General features: G+C 45.0%; 1 protein-coding gene across 2 annotated transcripts in view; it reads left to right on the forward strand.

Annotated features, from left to right (window-relative positions):
• Positions 1 to 23041, forward strand: part of LOC149371473 (cytochrome P450 2J3-like) — an 83625-nt gene that overhangs the window by 22069 nt on the left and 38515 nt on the right. Inside the window, exon 1 of one of the 2 annotated variants that reach the window (XM_089585180.1) lies at positions 8410 to 8490. The exons of the other annotated variant lie outside the window; for it this stretch is intronic. Coding sequence (XP_089441306.1) covers positions 8467 to 8490 — 24 coding nt within the window. The 5' untranslated portion in view covers positions 8410 to 8466. Of the gene's footprint in view, positions 1 to 8409; positions 8491 to 23041 lie in introns of those variants that run through there. 2 annotated transcript variants of the gene reach the window in all.

Genomic DNA, 23041 nt, shown 5'->3' on the forward strand with positions numbered 1-23041 from the left:
CTAGTATTTCTTTTCAACGAGCTCCGTACATTTGCCCATTTCTACTTCTACCTGTACCACTGAGGCAGAAAATAGAACAAGTTGTAGTTTATCACGATGATCCGCAGCAGTTCGACGCTCGTTGTGGAACAGCAGCATGGCTGTCTGCTTAAGCACGACGTTTCCAGCTTGCGGCTTGCGGTTTGCGGTTTGCGGCTGTGCTTAACGTTAGAAACAATTACTCGACGGCTCGGAAAGGATACCACTCTATTATTGATGGCAGCATGCCGGAAAACATAAACGATGTCCGGGATGTAGACCACAAAAATGACTTGCCATGATTAACGTCAATTGTACGTAAAACATAAAAAAAAAATTGATGTCAACACGCTCGTATGAGCGTTTCGGAAAGGCAGGCACAAGACCAGCCTATCCTATTGCATTGTCAGTCATAAAATTGAGGAATGTAATGCAGTAAAATCAGGTCCTTGTTTAGAGTTCCCTGTGTACATACTACTGCGTTCAGCATGACCCGCCACACTTTAGCCTTGAACAAACGAAGGATTTCTCTTTATGGAAAATCAGTGAGACTTCATACAGAGCATTAAACTTACAAAAACAATTATGGAACTCTGCTGTTCTCGTCATCTATTAAAAGCATAACTTTCCGCCGTCGCTGGCATTGCATGATGCGTCAACTGACTCTCGTCACAGTATTAGAACACTGGAGCAGAGATGCAATAGTGACAAAAGGAACAACAGACGAAGACAATGCGTGACTGACAGCAAAAATTTTTATTTGAAACTCCCTCGCGTTCACAACCAAGAACTGAATGTTATCGGCACTTATCTCCCTGCAAAGTCGTGCAAAAAAACCACTACTTCTTTCGATAGGCCTAGAGACACCGTGCTAACACACTGCTCACTAGCCCCTCGGATGGCCCATGCTTCTTAAATCTCGCGAGTCAGCCTGCCTTCATTTTTTGGCAGAACGTGCACAAAATGAAGATTTTTTGGGGCATTTTCTTACATTGCTCGCAGTGCACAGATCTGTGTGTACCTGAGGTCGCCGTAAGTGATGACGCGTGTTCGCTTGTACGACCATTGATGATACACTGCCTGCCTGATCTATGTATTCGTTTTCACAAGACAGGAGAATGCGATAGAGAATTTGTTTAACGCATTCAGAGTACTTCGTGTGATGTGCGATCGGGCAGTTTGATTTTTTTTTCTCCTGCCCATTGACTCTTGATTGTTGCCCATTCTCTTGAAGATTAAAGGTGCACAAGCTAGCTCAGCTATCAAAGCTCTTATCCGGTTATACCTTGTGCGGTGCAGGTCATATGCAGCGCGATAATGCCTGCATGCTAAGCCCTCAGGTCTCGCATAATTGCCATGGCTCTGCATGCCATGTTGCATTGCGTCTAAGGTGGCCTCCTGAACTATCGGAGCCACCATGAAAGATAGTTTGAAGCATTTGGAAACGTGTTTACTGAGTTGCGCGTTGCTTCTACATGTTCTAGATTCAGATGTCGCCAGTAGAGGTGGTAGTATTAGTAGTAGTAGTAGTAGTAGTAGTAGTAGTAGTAGTAGTAGTAGTAGTAGTAGTAGTAGTAGTAGTAGTAGTAGTAGTAGTAGTAGTAGTAGTAGTAGTAGTAGTAGTAGTAGTAGTACTAGTAGTAGCAGCAGCAGCAGCAGTAGCAGCAGTAGTAATGGTAGTAGCTGCAAAAGTACTGGTAATATTAGTAGCTGTATTGGTAGTAGCAATAGTAGTAGCAGCACAAGCAGTAATAATATTAGTAGCAGTAGTAGCAGTAGTAGCAGCCGTAGTAATTTCTGGTAGCAGTGGTAGTAGTGGTAGCAGTGGCAGCAGTAGTGGCAATAGTGGTAGAGTAGCTGTAGCAAGAGTGTATTACTAGTAGTAGCAGTAATAGTGGTTGTAATAGTCGGAGTAGTAGTAGTTGTAGTATCCCGCCACGGTGGCTCAGTGGTTATGGCGCTCGGCTGCTGACCCGAAAGACGCGGGTTCGATCCCAGCCGCGGCGGCCGAATTTCGATGAAGGTGAAATTTTAGATGCCCATGTACTGTGCGATGTTAGTCCACGTTAAAGAACACCAGTTGGTCGAAATTTTCGGAGCCCTTCACTCCGGCATCCCTCAGAGCCTAAGTTGCTTTGGGACTTTAAACACTAATAAACCAAACCAGTAGCACTTGTAGCAGTAGTAATGAGTAGCAGTAGCAGGAGTAGTAGTAATAATAGCAGCAGTAGTAGTAGTAGCATCAGCAGAAGCAGCAGTATTAGTCAGTAGTAGGACATATCTTCGAAGACAACCGTGAAGCATCGCGTGGATCCGAGTGTCCGCGTTGAGAAAGTGAGCGTGCCAACCTGATCAAGAGTCATTGTCCCTGTGGATGCCGGTGATATCGAAACAGTCGAAGGCATTATCGAGGGAAACAGAATTATGCTTTTAGACCGAGAACTAGGCCTTTCAAGACGCATCGTATGTTGCCGGGATGTTCAAGCACATGTTTTGGTGACGAACTTCAGCGAAGAATACGGACACATGAATAAAGGTCCTTAGAAATACTTTTAGGGACAAAATGGGAGACATTCAACATGTCGTCGCCCTTTTCGACCATTGCGCAGAACAGTCGCCTAAGAAATACCCCTCGTTCACCTTCGAAATCAGCCCACCACTTTCCCGGAACAGACACGAAGAGACACGAAGAGAGTGCTTTTTGTCGTCGTCAAAGGTGCGACATACGCCGATTGCCAAGCAAGGCATTTTAACCGAAGAACACGCCCGAACTCTCCCTCAGGGCCCTTATTGTGAGTCGCTGCTAGAGAGCCAAGGCATCTGGGATAAAGTGCATGCAATGGTTCGCGACAACGCCACCCAGCCATCGAATAGCTCCTTGGCTGCAGCAGATTTTCAGGTGAGAAACACAGGCGACAAACTATGAATCTGTGATGATTAGCGCCACTTGAACAACATGACGAAGGAGGATGTATACGCCCTCCTCCGCATCGATGACGCCTGTATGGGCTCTACAATGCCAGGTATTTCTGTTTGATGGGCCTCAAAAGCCGCTACTGAAAAATGGAAGTCGAGCGCAGACCGCATTCATCCCGCTGGATAGCCTTTTCGAGTTAAAGGTTATGTCATTTGCACTATGTTCCTGGCCAGTGACGTTCCAACGAGCACTGCAAGGGGCAAACGCGTCTGTAGTCCAATAAAACTCAAGAATGAAGCAGGAAATGCCCCTCAAACAGACCCTCAACCCGAAAGCGTCCATCGATTCTAAAGACGTCGTGGCTTTGTGACTTCTAGCGTGCAATCACAGGGGGTGGAGATACAAGAATATTGAACGCGGATCAGTGTGACTAACCATGGTGTCATGAATATCGGTCGACGCTGTTGGCCGGAGCGCCTCCTTTTGAGGTGAATCTGCCGCTTCGTTTTAGAGTTGTATTCGACTTTAGCATACTTAAACGTCATCGTTGTCTTCCCTTCAAACTTTGATGCCCAATAGAAGAGGCTTCGAACACTGCTGGAAGCGATCAAGCCGTCCAGGCTAACCTTGAAAGCAGAGAAACAGCAATGCGCTTACGAGCAGCTGCTGTTTCTAGACCACTTTGTAAGCAGAGATGGAGTACGCCCCGGCCCTCAGAAATCAGCTGCTATGTCACGGTTTTGAAAGCCGGCCGACAAGGAAGCTGAGTGCAGATTCCTCGGGTTGTGTGCAAATTACTGACTTCGCGAATCGGCGAACCTCTGGCCGAGATAACGAAGGCAGGCGTGCTATTTAAATGGGAAGCACCGCAAGCGGAACTTTTGAAAGAAGTTCGGTGTCGTTTACAGTTCCCTCCAGTGCTCGGTCATTTAATAGAAACCGCGAAACTGAAATTCATGCCGACGCAAGCAGAGTAGGCTTTCGCACCGCCTCATTCAGGAAAGTGACGGACTGGAGAAAGCAATCGCGTGCGCTAACCGTTCCCTGTCCAAGGCCGAGGCTAACTATTCGACGACCGAGAATTGGGCGGCGTCGAAATTCCACTGCTAACTGTTGGGACGACCATTCAGAGTGGTTGCCATGTATGACAACGCGTTTAGCAATATATGGGATATCGTCCTCTCCCTGCGTAGTCTTCGCCTACGACACAGTGATTTATTTAGGTACAGCGTACCTGCGTCGCACGCGGCATTATCGCAGGGGAGACAGTTTTACGAGGATGTAACTGTCACAATAACTCGCAGAAAACAGATTCAGCATCAAGGTAATACAAAACAATATGCACAAAAAATAATGAAGACATGTTACACTCATGAATACCTCCGAGAATAAGACTCATGGTTATAGCAGACTCAAAGACATCTTCTGGAAGCAAGTTCCACTCTTTGACTGTTTTAGGAAATAAATTAAAAGTCTTTTACTATTAAAAGTCTTTTACTATTAAAAGTCTTTTACTACTAGGAAATAATGATTTTGCAAACGTATTCGTTTTGCAGTCATGCTCGCGCACCTTTTTGGAGTGGTCGTCACGAGTAGAGGTGTAGGTTGGATCAGACAGATGGTTGCGCTATGCCTGTTTGATTATAGAAGATACTGTGGAAGAATTTGAGCCTCAAATTTTTTCTTCTTGCGCTTAACGTTTCTAAGACCAGCACGGCCTTTATTTCAGCGATACTTTGAAAAGAGTTATAATTATTGGAGATGAAGCGTGCAGCCTGATTTAGCAGTTTTTCTTTTGATTGTATCAAATAGCCCTGACATGGGTCTCAAAGAATGCATGCGTAATCGAGGATAGATCTCACGTGCAAAAAATAAAGTGTTTCTTTAAGGTCCTTCGACGCTTATTTGAGATTTCTACGAATAAAAAGCGGCATATTACTTGCCTTAGATATTTACTGCTGGATGTGTGCATTCCATTTTAGTTTCTGCATGCAATAAACGACAAAGTATTTTCATTCCGACAAGTTCTTGATTGTTATGTTTCAACTTTGTATTGTGTTTGAGATTCGAGCTTTTTATTTGAGAAACGGACATGATTACATTTATTAATGTTAAGACCCATATTCCAGAGCAGACACCAATTTGCTATGTGTGGAGGTCGTTGTGCAGGATGGTTACGTCTGAGGGTCAATTTTTTTCTCTGTACAAAAAGGCAGTCATATGCAAATAGTTTTTTGGGGGACTGTATGTCATCTACAATGACATTAATAGAAATCAGAAATAGCAGAGGCCCCGGAACGCTGCCCTGGGGAACTTTTGAAGATACTGTTATTTACGATGAGCTACAGCCGTTCAGGACCACACATTGTTTACGTTCCTTTAAGTAACTGCTTATCCAGTTTTTTGTTCTATTACGCATTTTTAAAGGCGCTAGCTTAATATTTATTAAGTGATGAGATACGCTGTCAAACGCGTACCTGAAATCAAGTAATACTGTATCTACTTGCTTATTCTTGTCAAGAGAGTTGCCCATAAAGTGTTGGAACTCAACTAATTGTGTATTGCATGAGTGACCATTACGAAAACCGTGCCGCGATGCAGTGAAAAAGTTAATGGATTCGAGGTATTTAAATATTTCAGTGTATAATAGAGTCTCAAAAATCTTGGAGGAAACTGAAGTTAAAGATATAGGCCTGTAATTTTCCACCAGCTACTTATCACCTGATTGAAAGATGGGATTAATAACTGCGACCTCCCAGTCCAGTTGAATCAATCCTGTCTCGAAAGAGGCTTCAAATGTAATACAGAGATATTGTGCTATTATACAGTGGCATTTCTTCAGAATTATGTAGGAGACCACCTAGATTGCGCCGTTTCGGCTCGCCCTTGACAGGCAGGCAAATAGCACACTCGACGCCACGCAGCAGAATGTCACAAGGGAAGAAGACACGCTCAATGTTGCCTCATATCTTCAGCGTGCAGACGTGCCAGGCTACGAATCAAAGACCAGCAGTGCACACACGTCCGGCACTACAGCCTATGAATACGCGATGGGGAGTGGAAGCCAAGCGACAGTCGAAATGTTTAAACAAATGCTCCTTCAAGGACTCAGCGATAAAGTGCTATGGCTTTAATTCGGGCCTTACGAGATACTTTGCCGAATAAGTGAACTATAGACTATGAAGTCGTTCCTAATGGAGCGACAGCACGGTACTGACCACGCGCACGCCTTTGAAGTGGTGCATGTGTGCCTCAGGCCTTATTATGCGCGGTATTAAGGCGGAAGCCTTTAATGTCTCATCGTTGTAAGCAGCAGTTGTCGACAGAAAATGTCACGCTTTTCAATTGGTGGAAACGGTCGTGACGTCACAGTGCGCGAATTTCAAACGGGGCCAATTGTACTTTGCCTAGTAACCATGCAACCAATTGAAGGGATCGTATAGTGATGCTCCAAGTAAGTGGAACTGAGCTTAGTTAATTGCTTAATTACCGAATTAGTTTTACTAGTCAGGCCATATAAATAAATAAAACCGATTAAGAAATTGGTCGAGCTCAGGAATCGAACCCCGGTTTTCGGCGTGAGAGACGAGCATGCTATTCACTCCGCCATGCCAGCTCGATGGTTTGGAATGAACAAAGGCGCGTCTAGTGAATACGATGTCTTCACTCACTCTCATCCTCCTCCATTCCCTTCCGGCGAGGTTTAGGTGTCCACCAACAAATGAGAGACAGATACATTTCCTTTCCTCAAAAACCAATTTACCGACAAGAGAGGCGTAGAACCGAATGGGCGATGGCGTTCTATGGACTCCTTGGCAGCGTTGCAAGACGCTGTCGCGTTCCACTCTTAGGGGCGAAGCTTAACATCTTAACCACACATCAGTGACCACACTTTAGGTCAAAAAAGTGCCCCCCCCCCCCCTGAATTTTGTGACACAGTTACTGCGTAATTTCCTTTCCTCAAATACAATTTTCATTTCCTTCATTACGGCGCCTCTTTATCTATCTTCTTTCACTCCCACTTCCTCCCTTCCTCTACGGTACGGTTCAGGTGTCCACCGAGATGACAGAGAATTACTGCGCCATTTCCTTTCCTCAAAAAGCGTTGCGTTCAAAGGGCAAGGCATCGCGCCGAACGGGTGGTGGCGTTCCGTGTACTCCCTGGTAGCGCTACAACGCGCTGTCGCGTTCCACTCCTAAAGGCGAAGCTTAAGCATCATTAATTAGCAGTTAATTAATATTCAGGCATTAATCAGTAATTAACCATTAATTAGTGATTTGTCATCACTTAGTTATTAGTACTCAATTACATGTGACGCCACCAGTGCCACAGAAACAGCGAAGGTGGTGCGGAAAACGCTTCCGCCTCTACCCACTTTAGACAGTCAAAGTGCCCCCTGAATTTTTAGCTTCTTTATGTTCGCACTCTAGGCGTTGTTTTGCCTTCTTTCATTGTTGTAAAGCATCAGGACGGCGCTTCTTTGTAAGGGGACTAGTGCGACGAAGCTTTGACTGTTTGTTTGTTCATGTTGAAAACAGACGGCATGCGGATTTATCACTTTGTGACGCGAGATGGGACCAGGCTTACCTCCTATGATCGCTGCCACGTGCAAGCGCTTCTACGTTGTCCGCAACTTTTGCGGTTGTTTTTCGGGCTTTATCTCGATAGCTCCTTGTCAGCTTTTCATAGAGCGCAGCCTGGAGCAGCGGTGATTCTGTCCCTTGATGACTGCCGAGCACGCTCACTGCTTCAGCCACCACTGATTTGTTCAGTTTTGTGGGTGCAAATTAGCCCAGTCAATTTCAGAACGTCTTCAGTGACACGTTCAAAGTCCACGGCTTTATAACAACCACGTGAGAATGTGACGGCGTCATGCGCCCCTTATCCGCCCTCGTGCAGTGCAAGGAAGGCTGAGTGCCGTCACGGCTTTCATCGATTATATCGCAATCATTTTAAATGATTGTGATATAATGATCAGTGCTTCTCCTGCAATTTTAACGAATTCGGCCTCTTGAAGCTCGCCAAATTCTAAAAGCTTTTGAGTTAAATAAAGTCTTCCGCTATTAAGAGTTATGGGCGTTTTTACGTGATGTTTAAAATACAATTACTGCATATGGGATATCAGAGACGTCGTAGTTGAGGGCTGCGGCTAAATTGGGATCCCTCGGGTTTTTCAACATGCGCTGATAACACATAGCACACGAAACTTTCTGCGTTTCGCAAGCATGGAAATATGCCCGCCGCAGCCGTCATGGTCATTAACAGCAACCAACCGCATTAAAAAACTTCTAAGCCAGAGGCAACTAAAAAAACAAAACATCTGTGCGCATCGAAACTGGTCGACATGTGTCACCTGACCTCCGCAAAGGAAAAACAAGCCTGCGTGTAGGCCGCACTCCGTGAAGCAGATGTATCTGAGAGTCACGTGACAAGTGATTCAGCGGTCAAAACAACCTTTTATTTATCGGAATGAGTTGAATGAGAGCTTAGCTTCGCTAGGAGTTGCAGCTAGCTGAACAACCCGAAAAAAATGTTTCCTGCTGCCCGTCTCATGGTAAGAACACTGAAAGTTTCAGCTAACGTGGTATTTACTTAATTAACTCTCATTAAATGTTAATTACGTGGAAAAACCGAAGAGGATCTGCAGAGAATGCACACTGTGACTTTTTACTGAAACGTTGATTTGATTTTATGGTCAGGAGAGGCAGCGGTAATAGTCTACTTATATGAACAAAGAAAAACTTTGGGGTGGTCAAGAACAATTTGGACAGATAAAGGAGGACCTTTTCTTCGAAGTTTCCAAGCAATAAATTTAACCTTCAGAGTATTAAGATAACTTTTCCATCAAGACGCGAGATCTTGTAAAGATTTGTTTCAACGGTCTAACACGAAAAGGCTGAGCTACGACGGCAGACATCTGGAGTTCCGATTAAATTAGGTCCTAACTGTAGACTACTACGAAAATAACTAAGATGGAGACCTCATGTTCACGACACTCAAAGCGGAGGCATCCCTGAAACGCAGTCTTTCTGTCTCACTCGTTTTATGTCACAGAACTCCATTTGTATGCGCCGTCAATCTTTACTGGCGCAAGCCCTTTCGGTCACTACCCTGGCGAGCGCCTGCTTTACGGTATACATGTTATACTTCTTCCAAAGCTAAAGTCACCTAAGGAATCTTGCAATTCGGGAACCCGCTGCTAGATAAGATTATTTAAATAGGTATTTGCTAGTTGTAGTTTCCCTTGTGCGCACATACACATGAGTTCATCTGATGTGATACCAGTGTACGGAGCTCTGACACAGCTTATCATCTTATTTGAAACGCATCTTTTGTGCACATTCGTTTCTCACCCAGCGTTTCAAATCTTTTGAATCTATACGAGCTGTTTGACCCAAGTAACAAATGCCGCGCCTTGGATGCTCGTGTGTAAATCGTTAGTGAAAGGACAGGTTTGTTCGCACCGATTCGTTTACAGAAAAAAAAAACAACTCGCTAGTTTCAATGGTGATTTAGTAGCACTACAAGCCGGTAATTTATGGCATCAGTCAAGTTTCCTACTACGCTGAGTCCATGGATTGTCTTCAAGCTTTGTACGATGTTTTTTCTGGATACTCTGGTTTGGTTTATGGGGTTTAATGTCCCAAACCGACTCAGGCTATGAGTAATGCGGTAGTGGAAGGCTGTAGATAATTTAGACCGCTCGAAGTTCTTTGGCGTGCGCTGCCATCGCACAGTTACAGTCCTCTGCCATTTCGTTTACTACGGAATGTGACCGGTACTCCAGAAATCGAGCTCGTGTCACTCGTTTCAGCATCCGAGCATCATAATCACTAAGACACAGCGGCGACTTTTTGGCCATTGTGATGCTGTGTTGTATTGTGTTTGGCTTAATGGCGCATAAGCGGCTAAGGCTATCATGCGCCAAGCTCAGGGTATAGAAAATTGTTTTATATAAGATGTTATACAAAAGTGTAAATCAACGATGGTGTAAAGAGCCTAAAAAGTCATTTCGTGCAGCCTAGTAAAAATATAAAACCAAATTTTAGAAACGACTTATGGTAAAAGCTTTCAGGTAGGTTAGGTAACATCTGCGACCATTCTTGGCTGCGCAAGGATGTCGAGGCTCCCAACAAATCAAATAAAGACCCAGTGTGATGCATTTGTGTACGTAAACAAGCTTCAGTATAGAAGGTAGCAAAAGGAGTAAACTGAAACATTGGCACATATATTTACTGCTATAAAATTTAATTAACAACATTACAGAAGTAACGGACTTAAATTTGGTTTCAAAATGCCACATAAGGCGTTCTCAATCTGGCTGTTACTTCCATACTAAGCAAAGTAGGGATATATATATATATATATATATATATATATATATATATATATATATATATATATATATATATATATTATTTTTTAGCCTCATATTCTAGAATATTTAACAGTGTCTAAAATAGACAAGTAGATAATCCGTATCTTGCAAATTTACGGAGATTTTAGCTTGGCCCGATGCCCCAAACATTTTCTCTCACTGTACTGAGGCACTTCTGCAACAAATCCTACCAATTTTGCATAAACATGACTTCAAGACCATGCATCGCAGTATATTGAAAAATGTTAAAAGTGCACTGAAGATGAAGAGGAATCTGAACTCGTCTTTTTGCCGCGGGAACTCAGTCTGCACGTTCCGGGCATTCTTAGAAAGTTCGATTTATTGTCCTGTGTGGCTGATTTTCCTAATTAAATCGAATTAACGTCCGGCTACCGCCTTTTTTTTTAATTCTCCCTAGTACGGTGGGCGGAGTCGACCAACGCGTGGAGTGCATTTCAGCCAGTCCCGCGGCGGCTTGCGGCGGATAATACGTAGTAGTCCGTAGAAGAAAATAGTCCGCGCGTATTTTTATTTCTGCGGACTTATTTCGCGGCTACATTATCTGCGAATGAAACTATTTATTCACGGAAACCTAAAAAACAAAATAAAGCGAAAGCAAAGCCTCCGCGGAGCTGGCTGCAAGGCACTCCACGCGTTGGTCGACTCCGCCCACCGCACGAGGGAGAATTCAAAAAAAAAAGGCGAGAGCCGGACGTTAATTCGATTTAATTAGGAAACTCAGCCACAAAGGGCAATAAATCGAAGTTTCTAAGAATGCTCAGAGCGTGTAGATCGATTTCCCGCGGCAAAAAGACGAGTTCAGATTCCTCTTCTGTGCACCTTTAAGGTATGCTCAGAATCACGCTAATATTAGGACCAGTATGGTAATCCTCCGATTTTGCATGCCTGCAAGCCTTTCGGGTTGGTTTACAAGCGTGCACACATTTTAGCGCAAACTCTGGGTTGTTATATGCAGGTTTTAAAAAGTTCTTGTGCGTAATGTTTAATAATCAACCAACCGTTTTTAGTGCACTGAAAGCGCATACAGATATAATCAAGAATGCACTCCTTTCTCCATATTGTTTGCTGATAAGCATGTTTCCAAGTTAATTTCATTGCCTTTAATTGTCAGTTCTTCCTCTTTCTCTTTATATAAAAACCACAGATTCATTCTCTGAGGGGTCCCGCCGCGGTGCCTTAGTGGTTACGGCGCTCGGCTGCTGACCTGAATGACGCGAGTTCTATCCCGGCTGCGGCGGCTGAATTTCGATAAAGACAGAATTCCAGAGGCCCGTGTACTCTGCGATGTCAGTGGACGTTAAAGAACCCCAGGTGGTCGAAATTTCCGGAGCCCTGCACTACGGCGTCCCTCATAGCCTGAGTCGCTTTGGGACGTTAAACTATAATGAACCAAACCAAAACCAATATTCTCTGAAGGCATTGGTCGAATGCTTATAAAGCGAGAAAATCATTGCGTCTTCCCTTTTTTCAGCTCTCATGGCTCTAGCCAGCCTGGGAGCCATGCTGTTCGTGGCAATTAGTTTATTCCAAAAAAATTTAGCTTTAAGAAGCCGCAACTTGTGAACGGCATTGAAACATTTACGCTGTGATAAGGAATACAGCGCCACATCGTAACTATAAAGCTGTCACAGTTATATCCTTCATCTCTTCCCCCACGGCGCGGTTGAGGTGTCCACGCCTACTCCTTGTCTCGTTGCTTCCTTGTCACCACTGAGCGCATTTAAGCTAGAGAGGAACGCGAAACAGTCGCTGCATCCTTCTCTTTCCCCCAAAAAAACAACAACAAAAAACAACATATCAATGTCTTGCTAGTGGTGGTCAGTCGTGCAGGCAGCATGCGCAGGAATGTTTTGCCCACTGCACATAGTTCAAGCGCATGTTTTTCACATAGCACATAGTTCACTTGCAAGCATAACTGCCACGTCCTGGCTGCCCGAGAATTTCGATCTGAAGTCTGTATTCGAGTCGACGAGAAAGTAAAAGAAAAATAATTTGAAATTCTTATGTAATCCGCTAAGCTCAGTGGATGCAGCACCTTGGAGCTACTTCCAATTATGGCGCCTTATAGGAAGAAAACGCACTTGCCACAAAAGTCGCCCATATATAAATTTTTTTTAACGCCACTCCATTCACGCGATGGGCAGGTTGTTTGCGAAGAAAGAAAATGGCGCAGTAACTGTCTCACGTCTTGGTTGACATCTCAACTGCGCCATGAGTGAAGGGAGGAAAATGAGAGCAAAAAAAGAAAGAAGAGGTGACGTAATGAAGGGCTCCAGCATAATTTTGACTACCCGGAGATCTTTAACGAGCACTGACATCGCACCCACGAGCGCCTTTCGCGTTTCGCCTCCATCGAAACGGAGCTGCAGCAGAGCTTTACGCCGTGAATAACTCCTGCTATGTACCTCCCTTCGTTCTCTATGTACCTCTTTTTCCTGATCATCCGTTCCCCGATAGCATGGTTCAGGTGACCAGTGGAAATGACACTGTTGTCGTCCCTTTTGTTTCTAAAATCCCAATCACTTGAACTAAAGGAATAATTGTGACGCTGAAATGAAGGTCGTGACAATGGGCGTGGCAGGCGGAATGAACACAGACCAGAAGATGTAGGGCTTGCCGTCCCGATGAAAGGGATGATCAGATGACGATCGCATGAGCGCTGGTCCAGGAAGCTTAAGGGCTACAGGTCACCTTGGGCCGACAGCCGAGGCCCGTGGACGCACGGAGTAGTGGGAAGGGGGCTATGTTCGAACATGCGGGTGGCTTCTCGGGCCGGTGGGGTCATAGGTTCTGGTTGTGGCGTTGTCGCCAAGCCGTCGTGTCTTCTGGACGGGGCGGGCGAGCAACGGCGAGGTCGGTTAGGGTTTTGCAGGCTGGGGCGCAGCCAGACGGCGCGGACAAAGAACGCACAGTTGACGACCACTGGCGACGGAGGACGCCGAAGCTCCAGAACTAGGATGAAGATGATTTCCCGCACCTTCACGGAATGTTAAATGACGACAAGCTGATGAAAACATGGACTACATGACAAATGGCTAAGGCATGATTTAATGGCGGTGGGCCTCGCGAGCCCTCCGTTGATGATGATGATGATGTCTTCAGGCTTAATGGCACATACCCACGGCGAGGGATTGGCCAGGGTGCATGGCGGATACAAACGCACTCATGTACAGGGAATGGAGAATTTTGATAATTTTGACACGCAGAGCTAGAATTTATACAAAACAAAAAAAAAACAGTGAAGGAAAAGTAGTGAATTCCCATTCTAGCCGGGGAATCTACAAGAGGAAATTATATAATCGCAAATATAATCGCACAAAGGTTTCAGGGCATATCCCTTAGAGCTTGCCCCGAACGACAGGACAATTGGAATAGATTGAGGAAGCCCGAGTCGACTCTGTTTCGCGCCGCTGCCCACTTTGTCGTCTTCTAGTCCGTGACTATATAAAACCGCTTTTTTAACCGGACTTGATTGCACGATATTGGCTGTACTAATGACTAACTGAATCATAGCGGTATTAAATTTCTATCTTCACAGGAAATTGGACTGCTTTCGGAAATGGTGCTAATAGTATGATCAAACAGCTTCTGCAGGAAGTGCCGGGAATGACGCATTTGGCTACCATATAGCTATAAAAACCGTTTGATTCTGCTCAAGCAGCACCTAAGCATGGCTTGGTGGAGTTCTACGTAAATACGGCAATATTCCAACCAACCAGAATGGGTCAGAATTCTACGCAGGAAGTGTGAACAAATACAAATCAGAGGGATTGTCGGGCACATTTAGTACACTAATACTCTCTCTGCACTATCCGAGCGAGATCTTGGGATGTACGCTTGCGCTGTTGGGAACCTTGAGACAAGCGAAGTAGTAAATAATAAAAATCAAATAGATATCCATGACTGGGAGCCGAACCCGCGGTGGAGCAACACATCGGCCTTGCATGCCGCTGTGCGAGAGCAGTAAGGTTATCGCCAAAGGCGAGCACACCTCGTGTTAAACTGGAACCACCACTCTCGCGCTGTGCATTGTATATCTTCTGCTTAGTTCATTAATACTGCTATAGAAGTAATATTTGCATTTTGAGCTATGGGGCGGTATTGACAGAGGTGTGCTCTGCAAGCGTTGGCGTGGGGAGCGTTGTGGCAGAAACACGCCATCAGAGCAATACGCGTTGGCGTTGACAGCATTCCTGCAGAGACGCGACAATGGAGCTGACGTCGCATGCGTACATTAAACGAATTGGCATTGACGATGAAAAAGGTGAAGACGGGCATAACTGGCTTCCTTGCTCAGTGAAAACCTTAATCGCGCTTTAGGGAACGTGGCAGTGGGGTCTACATGCAAAAATTACTGTTTTCGTGTAATATAATATCATGGCCAGATCACTAAAACGCAAGGAAACTGGTAATCAGTACAGAGTATCCAGTAACGTAGAACTGAAGAGAAAAACGGTAAACAAACAAAAAACGGGGGCAGAATTATTCAACTTGATAGCAGAGGTCAAGTACCGGCAAGAAAATCTATAAAACGTTTATACTAGTCGTGCAAATAAGTTGGCAAAAACCTTTAATACACCGTTAAGTTGTGGGAAGGAATAAAATCTTCTCTGTGTGATAATGTAGCAGTGAATGTAGCGTGCAAGGCAAAGGTTGCTCATCTTAGCAACTTCTGCGGATGGGTGCAAGCATTTTTTTAGTGTCTGGTGTGACGAAAACTTGATTTTAATTCTATTTTTCAAGGTATGCATCAATAACATCAAATTTAACAAAACATTTGTAACTCAAAATCAACTTATAACTATAGAAGTAAAACTAGCAAAAATATCTTATTTCGAAAAAGGTTTTGTGGTGTATGTACATCATCAATGAAATACACGGCTCTTTTCTGGAGCGTATGGAGCTTGTGTAAGATTTGTAGACCTGTTGTGCCCCAGACCATGCTGAAATACTGTATGAGAGATATCACTAAAGCATTGTAGTGTATAACGTTCACCTCAGCAGGGAGACTATATTGCCTACGGGCAATTACACCAATGCCAGATGACAATATGCGTTGATGTCGTCAAGATGCTCATTTCAATTAATGAAATTTGAGACATTTGAGAAATTTACTCCAAGGGTATCAACAGAACCCCTCACCTCTAACTCCTCAGAGTCCAGAAAGAAATTCATCTGCTTCGTCAACGTTTTCCTTGTTGCCGTTTTGCTTCTAGACATTGCCCTGTTATGCAAAACACAAAACAAATTTCAGTTAATGCTTCAAGAAGTAAGCAGAAGTAGAGTAGTAGGCTTAAATTCGAAGACCAGAAAACAAATGTTCAAAAAACGTAATGAGATGCAGCATCAGTAATTTAGTACATCTGTCTAGGCCAAGCAGTAGCGGCAGATCCGTATTCTGAGGAAAATTACCAAGATAATTGTAATACATTGGAATGCATTTTACTGGTACTCTCTAGTGATGAACAGGAACGTGCGCATATTCTGCTAGTGCCCATCTTTGATGCCTATTCCCATGGACCAAAAAAAAAAGTGCTGAGACTAGAATAAGGACACAGTGAACATAGAAGGAAAGAGAAGTGATAGGGAAACCGTGAAAGCAGAAATAATATATTCTTAACGCGAGTACTAATTGTAGCTTGCGATACCCAAGCGAAAATAAGAAGACAAAAAAGGCTTGTTGCAGAAATGCAATGCAAAGAGGAGGTTACAGGTGGTCTGTTACGGTAACGAAATGGCACAGTTCAGAGGGGAGTCATGTCTGAGATCTAGGAGACGGCAGTGGGTCCGGTGCGAGGATGAGATAAGTTGGAAAAGGGTGGTGATAGCTGGTCCATGCAAGAGCTAATGGCGCTGTAGAAGGAAAAGCCTCCTTTCGTTTTTCCGCATTGAGAACGCCTGTGCGTTATGTCTTCGTGCATCTATAAGATATTTCGAAATCACAAACTTCTTTCATCTTGTTATTAGCTTTATTGCTAAATGCCGCAAGAGTGAGAACTTCCAATTAATAAGAGCCCCTAGTATAGGAAAAATAATTAATGAAGAGATATAGAACGTGACTGAGGTGGTGGAAAATTCGTACATGAAATTGTGGCATAAACGAAATTTATTATCATTAACATTATCAAGCGGTGCAGTGTGTTGCTCCGTTTCGTATTCGCAAAATATTGGTCCATGTCCTGGAAAGAGTTTGGTCGAGAAATGAAAAACACACTTAAATCAAATGTACAATCGCAAGTAAAAATTATTAGTGCTAGTGACGTCCTACATCAACATCATAGCAACCCTTGGAGCTGCGGTTACGAACACGCCCATAACAAAAGCGGCAGGTATATTCGCATAACGAGGCGCAGCGCCAGCCACGTGGTGCGTTTTTCAACACTACGGTGACGTCATTGTGCTAATCATATTCACTCGCAACCGTACTGTATTGGTTAAAATGTTTGCTGAATGCCAGTGTCATCTTTAAAATCATCACTCTCAACATTAACCTCGAGGGATCAATGCTGCTCTAGTTTTCCGCCAAACGGGGGATTCGTTACAATAATAATGAACTAGCTGCTTATTCTCAATTTTACATCATGCGCTGCCTTTTGTTGAATATGGAGCACGTCAATGGTGATGATTTATTCGGAATTCCGAAAAAAATGGCGGGCAGGTTAATAGTTGGTCCACCTGCTCTAATAAGCCTCACAAGTCACCGAAGCGCACACAAAGCGAGAAATTCTGATTTCATTTTCAGTTTAAGGTGCGACATTTCGTCTGCAGACCACGCCGTAGGCACTTAGTGGCTCTTCTCGCCTATTTTCTAACTCCAGTTATAAACAAAATTTGCACAGAAAAACAATTCGGATAAACGCAAATGCAACTTTTCGCAAAAGTTTGAAGCGGGCTAAATGGATATAAGAATTGGTGTGGAAAAAACATCGTTGCATAGTAAAAGTTCCTTTCATCGAGCTGCAGAGTATCGCTGAAGCCCAAGGTCAAAATGAGCAAAAAGTTCCAGAAACTTTAAAGCTAATTTTGCTGCCTGGAGTACATTTAACTCTAAAATATCATGTGATCGCATTTAAAATCAGCACCGCAAAGTTTTACCCTGCACTGATAACACTGCTTTATTTCTACCTGCATGCGCTGTTTCCGGCTGCATTAGTAACGTAGCAGCACCTGGTTTGCGACCTGTACGGGATGTTCATATTAAGAGAGAATAATGCATTAATAGTAACAGATGCGGATTTTAAGCAGCTGTGGCTCTGAGGTACTAGTGAGTTGATCGGATGTGACTGTATCCTGAATGAAAATTCAGGATACAGTGGGGCTACGCAAAGCAAAAAACACAGGTTTCATACAGCACAAAAAGCGCTTTACGTGGTATGTAACCGTCAGGTCTGATGTAGTTTTTACGGGTCGAGCCACGCACGAAGGCTATATGCTCCGGATGTCGCCGCAACGGCGCCCGTAACGTTTGTTTTGTTTCTGTTTACGTTTATGTGAGCATACGCGAGGTATGCTCAGAATCACGCTAATATTGTGACCAATATGGTAATCCTCTGACTTTGTATGCCTGCAAGCATTTCGGGTTAGTTTACAAGCCTGCGCACATTTTCGCGCAAACTCTGGGTTGGTATATGCAGGTTTTAAAAAGTTCTTGTGCGTAATGTTTAATAATCAACTAACTGTTCTCAGTTAACTGAAAGCGCATACAGCTATAATCAAGAATGCACTCCTTTCTGCACATTGTTTGCTGATAAGCATGCTTCCAAGTACAATTGTCTTTAATGGTCAGTTCTTCCTATTTCTCTTTATATTATAACCAGCCACGGTGGCTCAGTGGTTACGGCACTCGGCTGCTGACCGGAAAGACGCGGGTTCGATCCCGGCTGCGGCGGCTGAATTTAGATGAAGGCGAAATTCTAGAGGGCCGTTACTGTGCGATGTCAGTGGACGTTAAAAGCCCCGGGTGGTCGAAATTTCCGGTCGAAACCCCAATAAACCAAACCAAAACCCTCATTCTCTGAAGGCGTGAGTCGAATGCTTACAAAGCGAGAAAATCATTGCGTCTTTCCTTTTTTTCAGCTCCCACGGCGCTAGCGAGCCCGGGAGTCATGCTGCGCGCGGTAATTACTTAATTCAAAAAAAAAATTTCCTTTAAGTGGCTGTGACTTGTCAACGGCAATGAAACATTTACTCTGCAATGAAGAATACAGCGCCACACTAATTGTACAGCTGTCGCAGTTGTATCCTTCATCTCTTCCCCCATGGCGCGGTTGAGGTGTCCACGCCTATTCCTGGTCTCGTTGCTTTCTTGTCACCACTGAGCGCATTTAAGCTAGCGAGTAACGCGAAACAGTTACTGCATCCTTTTCTTTTCCGAAAAAAAAAACAGAAAACAACCTATCAATGTCTTGCTAGTGGTGGTCAGTCGGGCAGGCAGCATGCGGAGGAATGTTTTGTCTGCTGCACATAGTTGAAGCGCATATATTTCACATAGAACATAGTTCACTTGCCAGCATAACTGCTACGCTCGGACTGCCCGAGAATTTCGGTCTCAAGTCTGTATTCCAGTCCACGAGAAAGTAAAAGAAAAATAAATTGAAATTCATAATTAATCTTCTAAGCTCTGTGGATGCAGCACCTTGGAGCTACTTCCAGTTATGGCGCCTTATTAGGAAGAAAACGCGCCCGCTACAAAAGTCGCCCATACATAATTTTTTTTAACGCCACTCCTTTCACGCCATGGAGAGGTGGTTTGTGAGGAAAGACAATGGCGCAGTAACTGTGTCACGTCTTGGTGTCACCCAGACTTCGCGCACTTTTACGTGGGAAGCTCCCAGACACCCTTAGAGCGTGTGGGGGTAGCGGTCTCGGACTCGAAGGAGATGCCCTCGACTCAGCGTGGCAAGCTCAGCGGAGACCAGCTACCAAGTGACAAGAGGTTTTTGGGCGTTCGGTGCCCAGCTTTCGCTGGTCGCAAGCAAGAGAATGGGTCGAAGCCAGAGGTTTACAAAACAAAACAGAGTTTATGCAGCAAAGATACGATACAGAGGGTTACACAATCACTAGTACAAGCACATACAAAGTGATTAACAAACGATGCAACTTGTGCAAGGTTAAATTAGAGAGAGAATACAATACAGAGGCAATATTGCACCTAAAGTGCACTAACGCAAGAGAGAGAGGTAAACAAACAAAACACAATTTGTTCACCGGGCACTGCGGCAGTCCGACGACCAGAGTTCCATGACGACGCCGTCCCGCAGACTGGCGAACGTTGCCTCGTTGGTCCGATGCTGGCCGAGTGGTGTTGTCCCGGGAGACGAACGGGCGCGCTTCGATGAAGCTTAAACGGCTGTCCGGACTGACTTAACAGCGGTCAACGCCCTTCTTTTATAGGCTCGCTCTCCCGTCTGTTCGTTGTACGCGCCAAAGTAGGCGCGCACATACACGCAGCATTTGCAGTGCTGTCTCCCTTCTCTCTTCTCACTGGCCGCGCGTCCCCATTGGTCAGAGTCAGGAGTCGTTTCGCGAAGGTTCCAGCGTGTTCTAGCGTGGCGCCGTCGTGCCGGCATCGCCGACGCCCGAGTGCAGAGGAGGGGTACATGTCTTAGCGCACGCAAGACTTCCCCCTCTTCCCCCCGTCAGCTGTAGAACCGACTCGCATGTTCGAGAATAATCGGCGGGGATGACTCATTTCCTCGGCGCACGCCGCGGCGGTGGAGAGAGAGGCACGCGCTCGGCGGGGCTTTCCCTCTCCCCTGTTGGGCTCGCGCGGGCGAGACGCCGTGCGCGCGGCGGTTTTTCTTTCTTTGTTTCTAAAATGCGCCGAATTTTGTGACACTTGGTAGACATCTCATTTGTGCCATGAGTGAAGGGAGGAAAGTGAGAGTTAAAATGAAAGAAGAGGTTTCGTAATCTTTAACGTGCATTGACATCCCACACACGGGCGCTTTTCGCGTTTCGCCTCCATCGAAACGGAGCTGCAGCAGAGCGTTACGCCGTCAATAACTCCTGCTATGTACGTCCCTTCCTTTTCTGTGTACGTTTTTTTCTCGATCATCCGTTCCCCGACAGCGTGGTTCAGGTGACCAGTGGAAATGACACTGTTGTCGTCCCTTTTGATTCTTAAATCCCGATCGCTCGAACTAAAAGAATGGTAGTGACGCTGAAACGACTGTCGTCACAGTGGGCGTGGCAGGTGGGGTGAACACAGACCAGAAGAAGATGTAGGGCTCTCCGTCCCGATGAAAGGGATGATCAGATGGCGATCGGATGAGCGCTGGTCCGGGAAGCTTAAGGGCTACAGGTCGCCTTCGGCTGACGGCCGAGGCCCGTGAACGCACGGAGTAGTATGGGAAGGGGGCTATGTTCGAACATATGGGTGGCTTTTCGGGCCTCGGGCCGGTGGAGTCATAGGTTCTGGTTGTGGCGGTGTCGTCAAGCCGTCGTGTATTCTGGCAGGGGCGGGCGGGGGAGCAACGGCGAGGTCGGTTCGGGTTTGGCAGGCTGGGGTGAAGCCAGATGGCGCGGACAAAGAACGCACAGCTGACGATCACGGCTGACGCAAGACGCCGAAGTTCCAGAACTAGGATGGAGATGATTTCCCGCACCTGCACAAAGTGTCACATGACGAGAAGCTGATCAAAACATGGACTACATGACAGATGGCTATGGCATGATGATTATGATAATGTCCTCAGGCTGAATGGCACATACCCACGGCGGGGGATTAGCCAGGCTGCATATTTAATGGTGGTGGGCCTCGCGAGCCCTTCGTTTCGCGCCGCTGCCCACTTTGTCGTCTTCTAGTCCGTGACAATATGAAACCGCTTTTTAACCTGACTCGATTGCACGATACTGGCTGTACTAATGACTAAATGAATCATAGCGATATTAGGCTTCCATCTGCACAGGAAAATGGACTGCTTTCGACATTAGTGTTAATAATATGATCAAACAGGTTCGGCAGGAAATGCCGGGAATAACGCATGTGGCTACCATAGATCTCTAAAAACGATTTGATTTTGCTCAAACGCTCGACGTCGTACAGCAGCACCTAAGCACGGCTTGGAGGAGTTCTACGTAAATACAGCAATATACCACCCATCCAGAATGGGTCAGAGTCCTACGTAGCAAGTGTGAACGAATACGAATCAGAGGGATTTTCAGGTACATTTAGTGAACTGATACCCTCTCTGCACTTATAGAACGCATTTTAGTACGAAAGCGCTATCTGAGCGAGATGTTGGGATGTATGCTTGCTGTTGGGATCTATGCTTGTAGTATGTAGCTGTTTGCAACTTTGTGCCAAGTGAAGTAGTAAATAATAAAAATCAAATAGATATCGATGACTGGGAGCGGAACGCGTGGCAGCGCAACATATCGGCTTTGCAAGTCGCTGTGCGAGAGCAGTAAGGTTATCGCCACAGGAGAACACGCCTCGTGTTAAACTGAAACCACCACTCTCTCGCTGTGCATTGCGTATCTTGTTCTTAGTTCACTAATGCTGCTATCAAACTAATACTCGCGTTTAGAGCTATGAGGCGGTAGCGACCGAGAGGTGTGCGCTGCAAGCGTTGGCGTGGGCAACATTGTGGCAGAAACACGCCACCAGAGCAATACGCATTAGCGTTGACAACATTCCTGCAGAGACGCGACATAGAAGCTTAGGCCGCCGGCGTACATTATATGAATTGGCATTGACGATGAAAAAGTTGAAGATGGACATAACTGGCTCCCTGCGTCAGTGAAAACCTTAATCGTGCTTTCGGGAACGCGGTAGTGGTGTCCACCTGCGAAAAACTGTTTTCGCGTAATATTTCATGCTTAGGATTGCGCAACCACGAGCAAATTTTTAGAGGTAAATTAAGAAGAAGTAGCAAAATAACCTAAAGGATAACGAACTGGTTAGCAGCCACCTGGATGTCACCGTTCACAGCATCAGTCATCTTATATTTTCTTTGGAAAGAAGGAGCGTGGTCTAAAAGCCTCACTAGCTTTACGTGGTCCGAAGTTTTTACAAGTTGTTGAAACCGCAGAATGATCACCACATCTCCAAAAGTACCGGCCAGAAAATCTATAAAACGTTTATACTAGTCCGGCAAATAAGCTGTCAAAAGTATTTAATACACAGTTAAGTTGTAGGAAAGAATAAAATATTCCCTGTTTAATAATTTAGCAGTCAAGGTAGCGTGCAAGACAAAGCATGCTCGTCTTAGGAACTTCTGGGGATGGGTACGAGCATTTTTTGGTATATGGTGTGACGAAAATTTGATTTTAATTGTTTTTTCAATGTATGCATCATGAACCCAAAATTTAACAAAACATTTGTATTTCAGCATCAACCTGTAATTATACAAGTAAGAACTAGCAGAAATATCTTATTTCGAAAAAGGTTTCGTGGTCTAAGTGTATGTGCAGTATTTGTCAAAAGTAACCAGGCTCCAGGGTTTGCTTCTCATTCGTTTAGCAGAGCCCACACGTCTTCCCTAAAGATCAAAAAGTTCTTTGAAGTTCAGAACAGCGGTTCTTCTTACCATACAGAGATTTAGAGCTTGAGGGTTGACATAATAGCTCTAATATACGACTGAGAAGAAAAACGTGCAGCCTGGTTACTTTTGACAAGGACTGTACATCATCAATGAAATGCAGGGCTCTTTTGTGGAGCATATGTAGTTCGTGTAAGATTTGTAGACCTGTTGTGCCCCAG

Source organism: Amblyomma mixtum, chromosome 1, assembly GCF_055824585.1.
Source record: "Amblyomma mixtum isolate Tamu chromosome 1, ASM5582458v1, whole genome shotgun sequence".
In the NCBI taxonomy this organism is placed as follows: domain Eukaryota; kingdom Metazoa; phylum Arthropoda; class Arachnida; order Ixodida; family Ixodidae; genus Amblyomma; species Amblyomma mixtum.